General features: G+C 42.6%; 1 protein-coding gene across 1 annotated transcript; it reads right to left on the reverse strand.

The window, feature by feature from the left end:
* Window positions 1-5,229: 5,229 nt before the first annotated feature.
* LOC147416263 (uncharacterized) lies at window positions 5,230-15,451 on the reverse strand. The gene is made up of 6 exons (XM_086482222.1): window positions 13,867-15,451; window positions 12,788-13,030; window positions 9,750-9,833; window positions 9,040-9,152; window positions 6,722-6,920; window positions 5,230-5,426 (listed from the first exon to the last, which is right to left on the reverse strand). Exons 1-6 carry the CDS (start codon window positions 15,449-15,451, stop codon window positions 5,230-5,232), a joined length of 2,421 nt encoding a protein of 806 aa, XP_086338348.1.
* Between the last annotated feature and the right edge of the window lie 173 nt (window positions 15,452-15,624).

A 15,624-nucleotide genomic window follows, 5' to 3' on the forward strand; every position in this document is an offset into this window, starting at 1 on the left:
CTTGTCGCTATTTTATCCAACTTGAGTGTCTTTAGATCCTTTAGTGTCTCACTTCAGTGTCTGTTTCAGCACGTGGTAGAGCCAGCTCTCTGCAGAGGGAACTGCTGGCCCTGTGGCTTCCCTGTGTTCATCAGCCAGCTCCTTCTGTTCCTCTGGCACCTGGCTCACAGGCCAGAGGAAAGCAGGAGAGAGATGACATTCCTCGTGTTTCCCAGACCTCTCTTGTTCAGTCTGAGTGCATGTCCTATTGCTTTGCTCCTCCCTTTTTAAGAAGGTTTGGTTCCAACTCTCCGTCATGAGTCTACAATGACAAGGGCACTAAGGGAAATTCCTAGTGTAGACCACATAATCCCAAATGGATAGAAGATGGTGACTGCACAGCCTGCTCACCCACAGCATGGCTATGTCCAGTCCCAGACTGCCTGTGCCCATGGGAATGCAGTGCAACTGCTGAGTATGGTCCTGGTTTCATAGCACCGGTATTTTTATCACAGCATCTAATAACTTACTCAGGAAGCTAGAGCAAAGCTTTTGGTTATTGACAGCAACCAGAATAATAAGCTGTGGAAAAGGGAAATTATTTAAAAATCAGCTGAAGACTTGAGTCTCATCTCATCAGTTCTAGGGCCATTACATGAAATGACAGAGGCCAGAGGCTGGCTGGGGCCTCAATCTCATGAGGAAGTCAGCTGGCAGATTGCTACTGGTTTCAATAAGAACAGAACAAAATATTTCCTAAGACCTTAGCCTTGATCACAACATGCATGAAGGGAACATGCCTAAGTGACTAGCACTTAGAAGCTAGCTAAAAACTTGAACAGAGACTGATACCACCTGCCATAGGGTGAGACCCACAAAAGAGAGAGGTTGCCTTTTATCTGAAAGCTGTTAGGGCTGGAATAGTGGGTTAGGTGGGTCTTGTTTTCTGAGCTGACATAGCAATTCCCTACACAGCAAGCTGAAATATTTCTCTAGATGCTTATACAACTGACACTCACTGGAAAAATAGCATGTCAGGAGTCCCTTCAGAGGCTAGAAGGCTAACACTGCCAAGGAAGGGAACGTCCAAATCTTGGAATTTTTGCAAAACAGGGTAGAAATTTAACAGACAAGGTGAACCTTCTCTGACACTCTCATTTGAATGCCAGCTCAAAGACTCAGAGGGCACATCTTGCAGAGGTTCATATAAGCGAAATGTATTATCATTATCTGGCTACATTCCTCCTGTCTCTACAAAAAATGGGTGAGATGTTAAGCTATGGTTAGTGTGCGCTAGTCAGTGTTCTACTTTCAGACTAACACATACTTCGTGCTGTCCTACAATATGTACTTTCTAATGTTTTTAAATTTCCAGTTATTGCTTAGTTTATTATCTTCCACATGTATGAACTCAAGCAATTTATCTCTAATTTTTACTGTTTTGTAGAGAATTCCCCTGGGCTGGAAATCCTGACAGTCCCACAGGTGAGTTGTCCCAGAACCTTCCTCCCCTCTGCACCAGTATCTGCAGAATTTCTTCTGTTTGGAAACACTTTTCTCTCCTCCTGCGTGACAGGCCATATAACAGGTGAGAGACTCTGACCACCTGTATCAGAGTGGCGTGCTAAAACATTCACAGCAGGCTGAGGTGCTTACATCAGGCTTCGATGAAACAGGAGGCAGGAGAGCTCCAGGTTGCTTCTCAGATGGGAAACAACAGTAGCACCCAAGGGCCAAGTATGGTGCTACATCCCAGAAGATGATGGCCCCAGTAACCCTTCTTGGCTTGGTTTCTCTCACAGAAGGCTGCCCAGCAGGCTCCACAGTAGCCCTGCTGCCAATCACATGAGAGATCCCCAACATGGGAGATGCGTTTGGAAAGTCTGGGGACAATGTGCAACTCCCAAACTAATGTTTAGGCACATATTGTTTAGTCTACGTGCCTAGGGAGATAAGACTTGTGTGACTGAGCCGACAATTGGTCTACCAGCCTATCTGTCTATTCAGCTGTTGACCTTCCAAAAAACTTGTGCAAATGTTGGCCAATTGCAACTGAACTTGAAGCAATGCAGTTGCCTCCAAAGATGGGCTCAGAGGTCTCAAGTATACTGAGGTTGCTGAAGTGTGGTGAAAGTCAGAGGCTTTTGATACTGCTTGCACTAAGGGAAAGCTCAACCATTACCCAGACTATGCCATCTCTTGCACAGACAAACAGGTCTAGAGGATGAGAGGGAGGAGACTCAAGACTGGAGACATCGTGGAAAAGCTGACACCATGGAATGACCATGGATTGGGGGCAGGGGAGGTTGTGGAAATGGGAAGGTGCGTTACTGCAGTGATGGGGTATAGAGCATGCAGGAAGCCAGCGCCTAGGAAACCAGACTTGTGTAGTTCTGCTGTTCAGACACCAGCTCATCCCTATCTCTTGAATTCAGACCAACTCAAGTTTTTCTGGATAATAATGTCAGTCAGTTCCAGGGAAAAATATGTGAGTCTGAAACAGGCAAAGTGCCTTTCCCCAGTCAAATAGACCCTGACCCACGAAGATGTAGGAGCTGTTTAAATCCCACTGGTATCAACAGGAGCGAGCTACCTAGGTATCTTTGAGTATCTTACATCAGCCATTTATTTCCCTGTCCCACTTGCTGGGCCTGAATTTTTCTGAGTAGGGAATATGCATAAGCCTGTCTGAATGCTGCTTGGAAGTGAGGAAGTGATCCTCTGTGGAAAGAGGAGATCTGGCTACTGCTCTCATTTTCAGAGTTTTCAGAGTCTAGACACCACAGTTTGGTGGTAGGGTGATTTTTATTGAAGTCAAGGCTAAAAATAAGGCTAGATACATTAGATCTAGCTTCTCTTGTTTAATCTAGCTCAAAGAGATCATGCCTCTGTGTAATTGTATACTGGACCAAGGTTAGCTCTGTTGTAATAGTACTGGCCACCCTCCCATCCTGCAAGCAGAAAAGGCTCCAAATTACATGACAAAGTAAAACAGCAGATGCCTTCAGAATGCAAAACTGTAAAAATAGAGATTTTATTTGTAAAACATTTTTGAGAAAATCATTTATATTACCACTTTTCTTCAGAGAGTTTAAATATATTTTGCATGAACAAGTCACACAATTCCATAGTACAAGCCTGCTGTACATGGTCTTTATTTCAACATGATTTGCAAGGGCAACAGAAAGGTTTACTAACAATGAAAGTCTGCTGTTCAAAGTAGACCCCTCAAAAAAGAAAGAAAACTGTATTAACATGAGCAAGACAACTCATTTGTATTTTCACTGGAGAATTTGTATTTACTGACAGAATACGTTGTCAAGTGACTGCTCAGTGAGTATACCACCAGAGCTAGCTATGTTTAAAACCCACATAAAATAAATTTAATAAATATTACTCACACCAACTTCCCATCAATGAGGTGGGCTGTGGCCCCATAACCCAGACCTGAGCAGAAGGACAACCAAGCTGACACTACATGGAAGGAAATGGAGAGCAAGTCATGCAAGACCCCTCTTCCATAGGTCTCTGCAAAAAAAATAGTATTCCAGACAGGAACATAAACTGCCAACACGACTTTGTGTGCAAAGACACCCTAGGTACTCACACAGCCTTCCCTTCTCAACCAGCACAGCCCATTGGCCTCGCAGAGTGACACTGCTGCTAAGCCAAGGACAGAGGAGCGAGGCTGGATGTGACTTCCCTCATCAGGATGATGAATCAGCCCGAACTAAATCAGCCTTTCTGCAGTAAGGCCAACACATAAGATGGCTTCATCCTTCTGCTTAGCCAGGGTCCTCGGCAAGGTTTCTCCAGAAGCCATAATGTAGTGCAGGAAAGGAGGTATAAAAAAAATAAACTCTGGCTGCAGAGGATGGCAGAGTTTCTTGTGCACCGCCACTCTGCTGAGATCCTTTGTCTGCTGATGCCCCACAACATGCTACAGTTCTGGACACCTCCTTACTGTAACCCATGCCAACTAACCATAACGTAATCTACAAAGACAAAGGGCCTGAATTGTTGGGGGGGGCATGAGCCAGGGCCTCAACATCACAAGATATTCAGTGCCTCAACATGAATGCTAAGCATAGGCATACAGACAAAATACACAGACAGAGGGAGAACTGGTTGGAGATTAAATACATAAATCCCACTGAAAATATGTACAGCAATATACTGCCCTTTATAGTTTGTTCAATAACATGTTCCAAGGAGAAAAAATACACCACAGGAGAAACAGTCTGCAACTTCACCAGGACTGTAGCTAAGTGTGGTAAAAACAAATAAGGTCTATTTCATTCAATTGCTCTAAAGCACAAGGTCTGCTCCAATGCCTCAGGATCCTTCAGGTTGCTTTTAGTGGACTCTGCTTTGGGATTATCAAGAGCAAGGCAAAACGGCACTATATGACACACTTTTGCCCAGCCAACCGTTTTTGACAGGCAAAAATAGATGGGCAAAGTACTTCAGCCCAATTTAACCTTTTGTCTCCCTTCCCCCATCTAATAACACGTTAAGGCTATGCAATTACTGATTTCTTATTAGCCCACACCTGTATTCAGCATGCTATACATTTGCCACAGAAAGGCAGTTGTTTCTTCATAGCCCAACAATTAAAGAAACTAACCTTGAATTCAGAAGCCTCCAGATCAAAATCCTGCTCCACCAGAGACTCCTATAGAAAGTGCATATAGCCCAGATCTGTCCCACTTCCCTTCAGGCTCCTAATCAACTTGCCTATGCTAGAACACTAATTGCCCTGGGCTCATTCTGCAGTCACTGGAGAGAAAGAGGCATCTTCATGTGGTAATAAAAATCTCAGGTGAGGTGAATCACCCTTGGCCAAGTGCATAAAGCCCAATGGGATGACTCGGAGCTCAGCTGTGTATTCAGGTGACCTGCCATAAGTACTAAGATCAGATACTCTGTTTGCTGTGTCATCTAACTATAAGAGAACATTGAATGGTTCAGATCCCATCTCTCTTTATAGTTAATGGTTAGGAATCATCTCTAGAGGAGAGAGGCCTCACTCTACCACATGTACAATGGGGAAAATTCCCCACTCCATACCCGAGAGCAATGTTGGAAGGATGATTCATTCGAGGTTGTTAGGAGCTCAGGAGTTTGATGATGGACATTGGGAAGGAGAAGATAGAGTTTTCTGAAGTTAATATAAAAAATTACATAGAATTTTAAGACAAATATATTAATTTTTGCCCTTACCCAAAGTACATAAATGAAACTGATGGCTCATAAGTGCTTATACACAAAATTTCCCAGGAGTCCAACGGGTTCAACCAAGTATTTACCCATTCTTTTCTTTGTATAGATGTAAACCAATGTTACCAGAAGAATCAGCACTAATGCAACTCCAAGTAAAACTCCGAGGACAATCACTGCCACTTTCCAGTTGGAACTTGTTTCGGTTGATGACTGAGCAGACAGAGCTGGAAATTGAAAACACATTTCAGAAATGTTAGCTAGAAACAGTAAAAAGTAGGCATGAGAAAGCTTGGAGCCCTAAGTGACAGCTGTATTTTACTGTTTGGCAGCTTTGAAACTGTTGAATATTAAAAATGTTTTTGTATGTAGTAAGGATTTGATAACTAGAAAATTTTATGGACCCCTCTCTCTCTCTGAAGGTTCTTGTGATCTATTGGTGACCTCCATAACCAGCAGCTCCAAGGATTTTCTTGGTGGAAAGTACCTGGAAGGTTCTGAGAGGAGAGAACTCCAGTCTGTATCTTAACAAAGACTCACTGCAAGATGTGAAAAAAGGGCCATGAAAAGGAGCTGCACATAATTTAACCCTCACAGTCCTCCTTATACTTGCACAAGCAATTTCGTGAAATTCATTGGGACCTGGTCTGCCAGCTGTACTCTCACCTACCTATGTCTTGCTCCACTAGAGAGTCCATTGAAACCAAAGTCTCTAAACTGATAGGCCAAAACCAGAAAGCTTCCTGTTTGTCAGATAAAGGTGATGAAAGCCCTTTAGCACATGTAAGCATGCCTCCTCTCCGGTAAAAATGCATATAGTAATGGTGGAAAGGCACATAGACTAAATTACAGTGCTAGCCAGCATTTTACAAAGAGAGAGTATTATCTGGCGCACAGGGAGAATCTATGTTGCGTGAAAAGCCCCCAACTCATAGGAGCTCAAGGCAATAAGCACATTATCAGTGCCATGAGCATGACAGTTACTGTATTCTGGATTAATATCTTTCTGTACAATTGCTGCATTCCCTCTCAGCCTCTGCATCTCTGCAGTGCTTTGTGTTGCTAAATCCACACCACCTCTGGCCAGGGAAGCAGTGGCCAAAGGTTTTCGAGGGCTGTCCAGAGGACGAGATGAACCCTTCCATCACATCTCTATTCAGGGAGAAGTATTGCAGATGCCTGGTCAAAAAAGTCTCCTTATCCCCTTCTCCACTGAAAGCCAGTCTTTTAGGATCAGCGTGAAAGGTACAAATGTGCAACAAGAAACTCACTTAGCCCTCCTTCTATGTGACGAGAACCCATCCTTTGAGTGTGGAACTGGGTACGTGTAGTGGCTCTTTAAAATAGGTCCATAATCTACATGATATGTGGACTATGTGTTCTGTGAATGCTGAAATAGGTTATCTGAAATATTTGAGTATCTTAAAAGAAAGAAGTTAATTTGTCAGATGTTGAGAAGAGCAGGAGGTCTGACCCTTTAATCCCCATAGTATCACAGAGAAGCTGTTTCACCATCACTTACATTGTACAGTTACTTCAGTTTGGCCACCGAACTTGCTCTTCAATACTTGACTTAACTGTGCCTGCATAACATTCACATCGACGGGCTCTTGTTTTTGCAGAAAGGAAATAAAATAAGCACTCACACTCCCAGGTCTGAATCCAAGTATAATGATATCAAAGTGGTCATCTTTCAGTTTAATGCGCATTTCTCTAACAACCTGTGTAAATTGAAATTGGTATTTGTTCCATGTGTCAGTCAGCTGAGGCAGAGCAGGAACGCACACATCATACACACAGCAGCGTACACATATTAGGATATTAATTTTCTGCACTTATCATTATTTCAGTGTAATCACTTTGGAATAACAAATAAATTAATAACGACAGTAGTTTTTGTGTATACCACTAAAAAACTTACTGAAGGAGGATTCCAGAACAATGTATTTTGAAAGCAGTATTCTGTTTAGCTAGTTATCAGTAAATAATGCATGGAAACTGGTTATCCTCTTTCATAGGCTACAAGCCCATATGGGACCCTAACTGTACAAAATTTGGAATCTACAAACTGCACCTAACATTTCTAAAGTTATCCTCAGTGTCCCCTAGCTTTTTTAACACATGCAACAAAACATAACATGGTCATGCGGACACACCAGTGCAGAACTTGATATTAGAGGTTTAGAACAGATAAAATGTTTTTGTCAGCAGATTAGCAAAATCATGACATAACGGACTAACTATGCAAAGAGAGGCAAGGGTCTGATTTGTCTCTCAATCATTATGGCATAAACTAAGTGTAATCCCATTACACCTACTTGAATGATTTCAGGTTTACGCTGATTTCTCCAAAAGTACAGTCTTGCCCAGTGCTTTCATGTGGATATAGGCCAAGAACAAGCAGTCTTCCCTTCTAAGTAAGACTGGTTGAAGCATTTCTGTCAGGACTAACCTTTACAGAAAATTGTTTGATTCAACCCACTAAGAAAAAGGTATCTTCTTGCTATGGGTAAAGATGATACTTTACCTGAAAAGTCTGAAAGATTACTATTTTTCATAGATTATGATGAACCTTGTTCTGAGTCACTGCTCAGCTGTCTGCCTCCATCTTTTTCTTTGGGATAAACCCCCACCTGAAACTACGTATTGCATTAATTTCTCTGACCAGACTCAAAAAATGCTTTTCTTTTCCTCACCACAATGAGTGGTCTGGATAGGAAACACGCCCTATGCAGGCAAAAGTGTAAAATTTCAAAACTACAACTACAGTGTGGTAGCACTGTGAAATTTAAAAGAAATTATCCAATATTCAAATTGTAAAAAAAGAAATTGACTACATTTTCAGTCATGTTAGTACAGCATCTCTTTGGTTTTGCCATTTTTTAAAGAAAAGTGTTGTAACAGCCATGGTGGCATGTTGCACAAGGCCTGAGTGAAAGCTTATTAAAAGACAGTAAAGGGATTCCTCTTGCATTCGGTACTAAAGTAAATTTTCTATCCATGAAATGAAGATGCTAGCAGTCATAAGATAAGGTTACCTCTGAGTTGGCGTTGTGAGAACAAGTTAATTATTGCTTATTGAAATCTGTGGAGATTCTTAGCTAAAAGGTATGATAATCACCCTAAAAATAATTTTCTATGTTAGTTATTTAAAAGCTGTCTACTACAATCTTACAGTACTTTTACCTTTCCGGCAGGCTTATATATGTGTCAGAATTCCTGAGAGGTGTGTAAATTATTAGTCCTTTTCTTTAACACCCTGCTAAAGGCAGCTGAGCGGCAGACTGCTGCCTCTGCATGTCAGCTTTACTAGGCTCACCCACTGTCTCTAAGTTTCCACTTTTTCTCCTCAGTTCCTCCCTGATGTGGACCCCTTGATACTCTCCAGTCCTGCAGCCGCTGCTGTGAAGCAAATTGACAATGATCTGGACTAGCAGTACACACTTGTAAATGTCCCATATTTCCAAGTATGTGTTGAAATGTTATTTTTGAGTACTACTCTTTTTCCATCTACAGAGGCATCTATTTAGTAAGGTCGGACAAAAAAAATCAGAAAGGGATGCTACTTTGCTTATAAAAAGAGGATTTTAAAGTGCCTTTCACTAAATATCTTACATTTGGGGAAGACTTATGGAACATACCCCTCCTCGTTGAACAACATGCTTTCTGTGCTTCATTCAAGACAGTTCTTGTGCTTCCTACGCTGGTTTATCAAGGAGGGATTATCTTTTTCTCCTGACACAATCTTGATTGAACAATGAATCTAGGAGATTGATCTTGCTAATGGCAAAACTTTTCTCTAGTTCATTCACTGTGAGAAAGAAGATTGCAGTAACTTACTTCTGTTTTGATACTTTCAGACATTGTTTTGTAGCCTTCACTCTTGGAATTATAAAGCGTATTATTAAATGTCTCGCTTTTTAACAAAACATTGCAGGCAAATGTTTGGTAATCTGGAAAAGAAAATGTGAAACAATCACGTGAATCCCAGGATGTCACCCCACAATTGCTTTTTGGACTATATTATCTCATATATTTATAACATCAGTTCATAAAACCAGAAAATAATCAAATAATAAGAAACTGTATCATGTGTCTAATGCACTGGCTCCTGAACCTTCAGAGTTCAGTATCTTCCTTTTCAAATTCATAAGCCATCACAATCCTCACTACTTGCTAGTCACTCCTATATTATTCAGGGTGCATCCTACTCCCTAATTCAACCGCCGCTTTCCCATTGATTTCAGCAGAAGGAAGACCAGTCTATTAGATTTTGCAAGGCACTGAGTTTGTTTAAATCCTCATGGTTACATGGTTGAGACCTAAGACAAAAGAAGTATGCTTTACCTAGAAACGTCCAGACTAAACACAGAGCTGGAAGCTGACACTGAAGTTTGATGAAGGCAGCTTCCTTACAAAAGAATTGTGAACTTCAGAATCTATGTGAATCGACATAATAAAGCAGATGGCAACATAGTCAAAGATACTATATTGTGAAATAATACCCCATAGTTATGAATAAACAAATTTTAAAATTCTATAAAACTTACCTGAGCATACAATATATTTTAAGTCAGGACAGCCAGTATTTTGTGGTAAGCAAAACTCAGTTCTGTTGAAACATGAAATAGGATCTGTAAAATAAATTAAAAACCCAAGATAATTACCTCTGTGTATGCGTGATTGTGGCTAGTAAGAAAAGGAGGAAATAGGTAAAAGCATTTAATCATGGCCAAGGAATCACCTAAGCAGCAGTTCCTGTTGCCCAGTGAGAACCTGAAGGTGCAGATTATAAAAATGGAGTATATCAAAAGAGAGGCAGTGGTGGTGGGTAGGTGGTGTTTTAGAACTTTACTGAAATAATGTTGAGAACTCTATAGTTTCTTGCGAGAGTTAAGGATACAGGTTGTGCTGTTACATGCTTGTACATCTCAGGTAAACTAGATAGAGTTTTCGGAAGTAAAACCCACCTGCAATTTCATTTGAAAACAATATGCATCGTGGAGTCTTAAAACCTCAGTATACTTGTCTAGACTGGCTAATTGGAATTTTTTTATAATGGGTCAAAACTCTAGTGAAGGGTGGTACTGCAGTTTTCATATGGCTATCTCATTGTGTAGATCTGTAGTAGAGAACTGTAGTTCTCCACAGAATTGAACATAATATTTAACTCCACATAAAATCCAGATGACTTGGCCTTTAATGTTCTTTTTAATTAGCTGGCAAACACTTTTCTGCTAATGCAGATGGCTTCAGATTACAGAATAAATTCAGATTATTTTTTTTTTTTAAATAGGGAAACTAATAAATGAAAGCCAGTGGACTGAAGTATTGAAAGGTTTGAATGGAAATTATGATAAGAATTCCTTGGCTCTGTGGTCCTAAAGCCTAAGATAGAGGGTAAGACCATAAGAAGGAAACTCACATTTAACTGCTAGAATAATTGCCCTAGAAGGGTTTAGAGAATAATCAGACAATCCACCAGAGAACTGAAAAAAGGCTTGCAACAAAGACAGTTATATTTTAGAGGTCAAGAAATTCTGGGAAAAAAAGAAACAATTGACAAAAGTCAAGTTAGATCTTTCAAAGGACATTCAAAGAAATCATGAGTGTTTCCTCAGCCACTGAGAAAGTATAATAAAGTGCAATATGGTTTTATCAAAAGTGGATCATGCCAAAATAACCCAGTAGCTCCCTTTGACAAGCTGACTTTCAGATCTCTTCCAATGATAGAAAAGCAATATTATACAGTGACAAGTGGTAAATTTTTAGTGGAAAAAGTTTTGTCTAAAAGAATCGGCTGATGGGGACATGGCGACATGGCAATGGGTAGCTTTAAAAGATGAAATCTTGCTTTAGAGGGATATTATGTCTGGTGTTCCTTGAGAATCAGTCTGGGTGCAGAAGTTGTTCAACATTTCCATTATAGATCTTGCCAAAAAATGCAGGAGTTTGCTCACAGAATTTATTGATGGTATGAAGTTAGTAGGTGTTATTAACATGGCGGATAATTGAGGTATCTTCCAGAAAGAATTGGATGAAGCTAAGGCTGGAGCAGCAGCACTGGAATGATATTTCCTGAAAGCTGTGCATTTAGGGATTAATAATAACGATGCCTTCTTTAACCTGGCTGCACAAGCGTTGAAGAGAAAAGGACTTCAGTGCCTGAGCTGATCAGATCTGTGATGCAGCTATGAAAAAAGCATGTGTTGTCCTGTGACGCATCGTTCAATGCATTTCCAGTAGAAATGGGAATACTAGCAATATGGCACGCACACTGGTACAACCTTGACTGGATGGCTGTGTGTAATCCCATTTAATTCAAGAACAGTGACTTCTGTTTCAAAGAAATGAAGAGTGATGCGGGCCTCCAAGGCAGAGAGGAATTCTTCTTACGAAAGGAAACTAGGAAAGAATGGCTTGTCTAGCAATCGAAGGGTGAGAGCACTGTCTTTAGAAAAGTTTGTATCAGGGAGAGAGGGCACAATATAAGAAAAGGAAGAAAAGGGAGTACTTAAGCTAGAGGGCAATGCTAGCACAAAAGAAAATGAATATGGATTTGCCATGGATACTTTTATGCTGATGATTTCATAAATGTTTTCAGAACATCAGAACATTGCAATTCCAGAGCTGCATTTAATTTGAAATAGCGGAGTGAAAATGCCTAAGGCCTCTCAAGATGGCTTATTAATGAGTTGATGAGAACCCTCTATAGTTCTTACCTTGCAACTACATAGCTATACTTAACAGACCACTTGTTGTAAACCTTGTTAAGAGACAGGTATGGATCTCGGGCTCGGCACTGCTCTAAGGGCACTACACGGTTTTGGTGTGGTCAGGGAAAGATTTTTCAAGAAAAGCAACTTCCTGTCTGCCTGCAACATCTTTTACAAAGGTACCCATGACATGATGACTGTCAGTGCACAGACACTTCAACTAAGAAGGTCCTGTTGAGGGCCCTGGATGCTAAAATGCGGGAACTAGGTTATAAGTACAGTCCCTAAATGGCTTGTAAGGAAGACAGTGTCACCTCGGAGGCCCTGTACCTGATACGGAAAGTTTAGTCAAAAGCATTTGGCTAAGGGAAAGGATGTAAGCGTCCAGGAGTACATCCTTCCTAAAAGATACTTCACAGGTGTAGCTGAGATTTTGAGAAACAATATAGCTTATGTTCTTCTTCTTATGCTTTAGTACAGTGATACAATTAAACAGTCTGTCTTAAAGTCCGTATCCTAGGATGAAATTAAAAAGTAAATAGTGACAACTAATGACTGCCTGCATTCACAAAAGCATGTACAATGCATTGCCAGAATATTTCCTGTTAAATTTACAACCAAAATATCCTGACTTTTTTACAGAATTATCTAGTTCAACAATATGGCAAGGTCAGAAATTTTACAGAATAAGCACTCACTCTTGCAAACTCCTATTTAAGCCAGGTAGTCCTATCCAAGTAAGGGGATGAGTCAGATAGATAAAGACAACTTACAGGAATAATAGTCTATGAAATAAAATCCAAGCATATTTTTAAAAGATATTCTGAGAGTATATTCATTAAGAAGAAATGACAAGATGATCGAGGAAATACCTGTTCGGACACTAACTGACGTCCAGCTGTTCTCAGGACAAGGTAATACTGCCACAGATATTGTGTATACATGACCAGGAAGTAAATGTTTAAACACAGTTTTTGTCTCTTCTGTAGTTGTTTTATTTATCTCCTGGTTTCCATCCATGAGGGAGACAGAGTAGAAGCTGCCTGTTCTGCCACCAGTCCAGCTGAACTGTATTGCTTCCCCAGTCACATTCTGAACGTTGATGGACACTGGCACTGTAAAGTGAAAGAAAGTTTCATACAGATGAGGGCGGTTCATTTCACTTCTGCAATTAGACACATTTAATACTGAAGTAAAAATATGAATGAAACGAAACCAATATAAATTTTTGTGACTTTTCTTAGGGATGCTTTCAGCCTTTCACTTCAATCCCCACAAAAGCAGAAGTAAACTGATCTGTAGATGTAAATCATACTATAATTTTTATACAAAGTACATCATAATATACTTTGATGGCTCCAAAACACAAATGGGTATCATTCTACCTGCTTCTAGGCTTTCTCACTGCTGGCAAGGCAGCTGCTCTGACAAGTGTTCTGAGGTGGAAACCTGTTTGACACTTACTGCTATCACGAGGCGGATGGGTTACCAAAATGCCACTAGGAAACCCTAAGTTCAGAACAGAGATAGGCATTTAATAATGTGCTTCATAATAACATACAAAAAAACCTGCCTATCACCGTGGTTTATCACTGAGATAGGCACACAGTGGAATCTTACTCCATCCAGGAGTGCTCTACTGAGGTGTAGAAACAGCCTTGATTGATAGTTGCATAATTATGGCTTTTAAAGTTGTTCTCTCAGAATTCCTTCTCTGAAATTGTATCTGGAGATTTTACAAAAACTGTGTATAATTTCAAATATAACTGCAGAATGGAGATGCAATTCTTGAGAAATGCATGGATAAGCAATGATTCATGTTTCTGCATAAAATTCATACTTAAAAAGTTAAAATTCCAACTGAAAATAGCAAGAATAAGAGAAAAATATACTCAATTTCTCAAAAAAATTAATAAAAATTAAATTTAGTAACGTGTACTAAAATACCCACAGCAACTTCCAGTAGAAGAAGGATAAAGAGACGTTGATTTCCCAAAATTCATCATGGATAGAGTTGCCAATGATGTGGCAGGGAGGGAGAGGGATGTCTTGGCGTTGGGCTCAGACGTCATGATGCTCCCATGGTCAGTGGTGGGACTTTTGCCATTACTGGGAGGAGTCGTGGCGTGGCTAACCACAGAGGACCTGGCTGTGACAGGCAAAGAGGTCCACGTGGAAGATGACGTCGTGTTTGCCTGCGCCATGGCCTGCCCCTGCGTGACGGGTGCTGAGGTGAGCCGCGCTGTCTGCGTCTCCACACGATCACCCAGTGTGGATGAAAGGCTGGCCTCGGAGGTCTCTGAGGCGGGGGACGTGCTGGAGGTGGAAGCTGATGGCTTTGGGCTGGGCGTGCTGGCAGATGGGCTGTGTGTGGTGGCCTCTGCCAGCACGGTGCCTGACCCAACACTTGTCACAGCAGAGGTGGAGGCAGGATCAGGGGATGTGACTGCTGTGGGTGGGTGGGATGTGGCAGCCAAGCCCGCCTCCGCGGTGCGGCTGGTGCTGCTTGGCTGTGGGCTGGGAGTGGCAACGGAGGAGCCGACAGGAGATGAGGAGGATCGGCTGGTGGCTGCCGAGCTGGGCCTGAGAGACATGGAGGCAGCGCTGCCACTGGCTGTGCCCACACTGGTGACAGTCGCATCGGTCCTCATCATCGGGAAGGCTGGGCTCGTTGCCTCGCTCCCAGCAGATGCCCCGAGTGTGCTCCCTTCCCGAGGTGGCATTGTCTTCGCAGTCTCCGTCCTCCCTACTCTGCCTACTGTCCTCATCATGGCAGTGGTCGCCAAAGATGTGGCAGGGAGGGACAGTGACGTCTTGGCGATGGGCTCAGCTGTCGTGCCACTCCCGTGGTCGGTGGTGGGACTTTCGCCATTGCTGGGAGGAGTCGTGGCGCGGTTAACTGCAGAGGACCTGGCTGCGACAGGCAAGGAGGTCCACGTGGAAGATGACGTGGTGTTTGCCTGCGCCATGGCCTGCCCCTGCGTGACGGGTGCTGAGGTGAGCTGCGCTGTCTGCGTCTCCACACGATCACCCAGTGTGGATGAAAGGCTGGCCTCGGAGGTCTCTGAGGCGGGGGACGTGCTGGAGGTGGAAGCTGATGGCTTTGGGCTGGGCGTGCTGGCAGATGGGCTGTGTGTGGTGGCCTCTGCCAGCACGGTGCCTGACCCAACACTTGTCACAGCAGAGGTGGAGGCAGGATCAGGGGGTGTGACTGCTGTGGGTGGGTGGGATGTGGCAGCCAAGCCCGCCTCCGCGGTGCGGCTGGTGCTGCTTGGCTGTGGGCTGGGAGTGGCAACGGAGGAGCCGACAGGAGATGAGGAGGATCGGCTGGTGGCTGTCGAGCTGGGCCTGAGAGACACGGAGGCAGCGCTGCCACTGGTGGTGTCCACACCGGTGGCAGTGGCATCAGTTCTTGTCATGTGGAAGGCTGGGCTCGTTGCCTCACTCCCAGCAGACACCCCGAGTGTGCTCCCTTCTCGAGTTGGCATCGTGGGCACAGTGTCCATCCTTTCTACTCCACCCGCAGTCCTCGTCATGGTTTGACTAGCCACAAATGCCGTGACCATCACAGCACCTGTGGGATAGTAATGGACATTCAGCAATGATTATTGTAAACACACTCTAATGTCTTGCAATCCAGGTGTCGAAAATACAACTTGGGGTTTGGCTTTTGTTTTGGACAAGAAGAACACCTGTGTTGAGATAGCAT

The sequence above is a fragment of the Leptosomus discolor genome, chromosome 1, assembly GCF_034619465.1.
Source record: "Leptosomus discolor isolate bLepDis1 chromosome 1, bLepDis1.hap2, whole genome shotgun sequence".
NCBI classification, from domain to species: domain Eukaryota; kingdom Metazoa; phylum Chordata; class Aves; order Leptosomiformes; family Leptosomidae; genus Leptosomus; species Leptosomus discolor.

Excerpts from the sequence above, each read along its gene's own strand:
- LOC147416263 (XM_086482222.1), bottom strand. The coding sequence starts at position 15,451 with ATGACGAGGACTGCGGGTGGAGTAGAAAGGATGGACACTGTGCCCACG. Across the intron at positions 13,031-13,866 it reads TTCTTCTACTGGAAGTTGCT|TGCCAGTGTCCATCAACGTT; the intron begins GTGGGTATTTTA and ends TTCACTTTACAG. Across the intron at positions 9,153-9,749 it reads AAAATATATTGTATGCTCAG|ATTACCAAACATTTGCCTGC; the intron begins GTAAGTTTTATA and ends TTTCTTTTCCAG.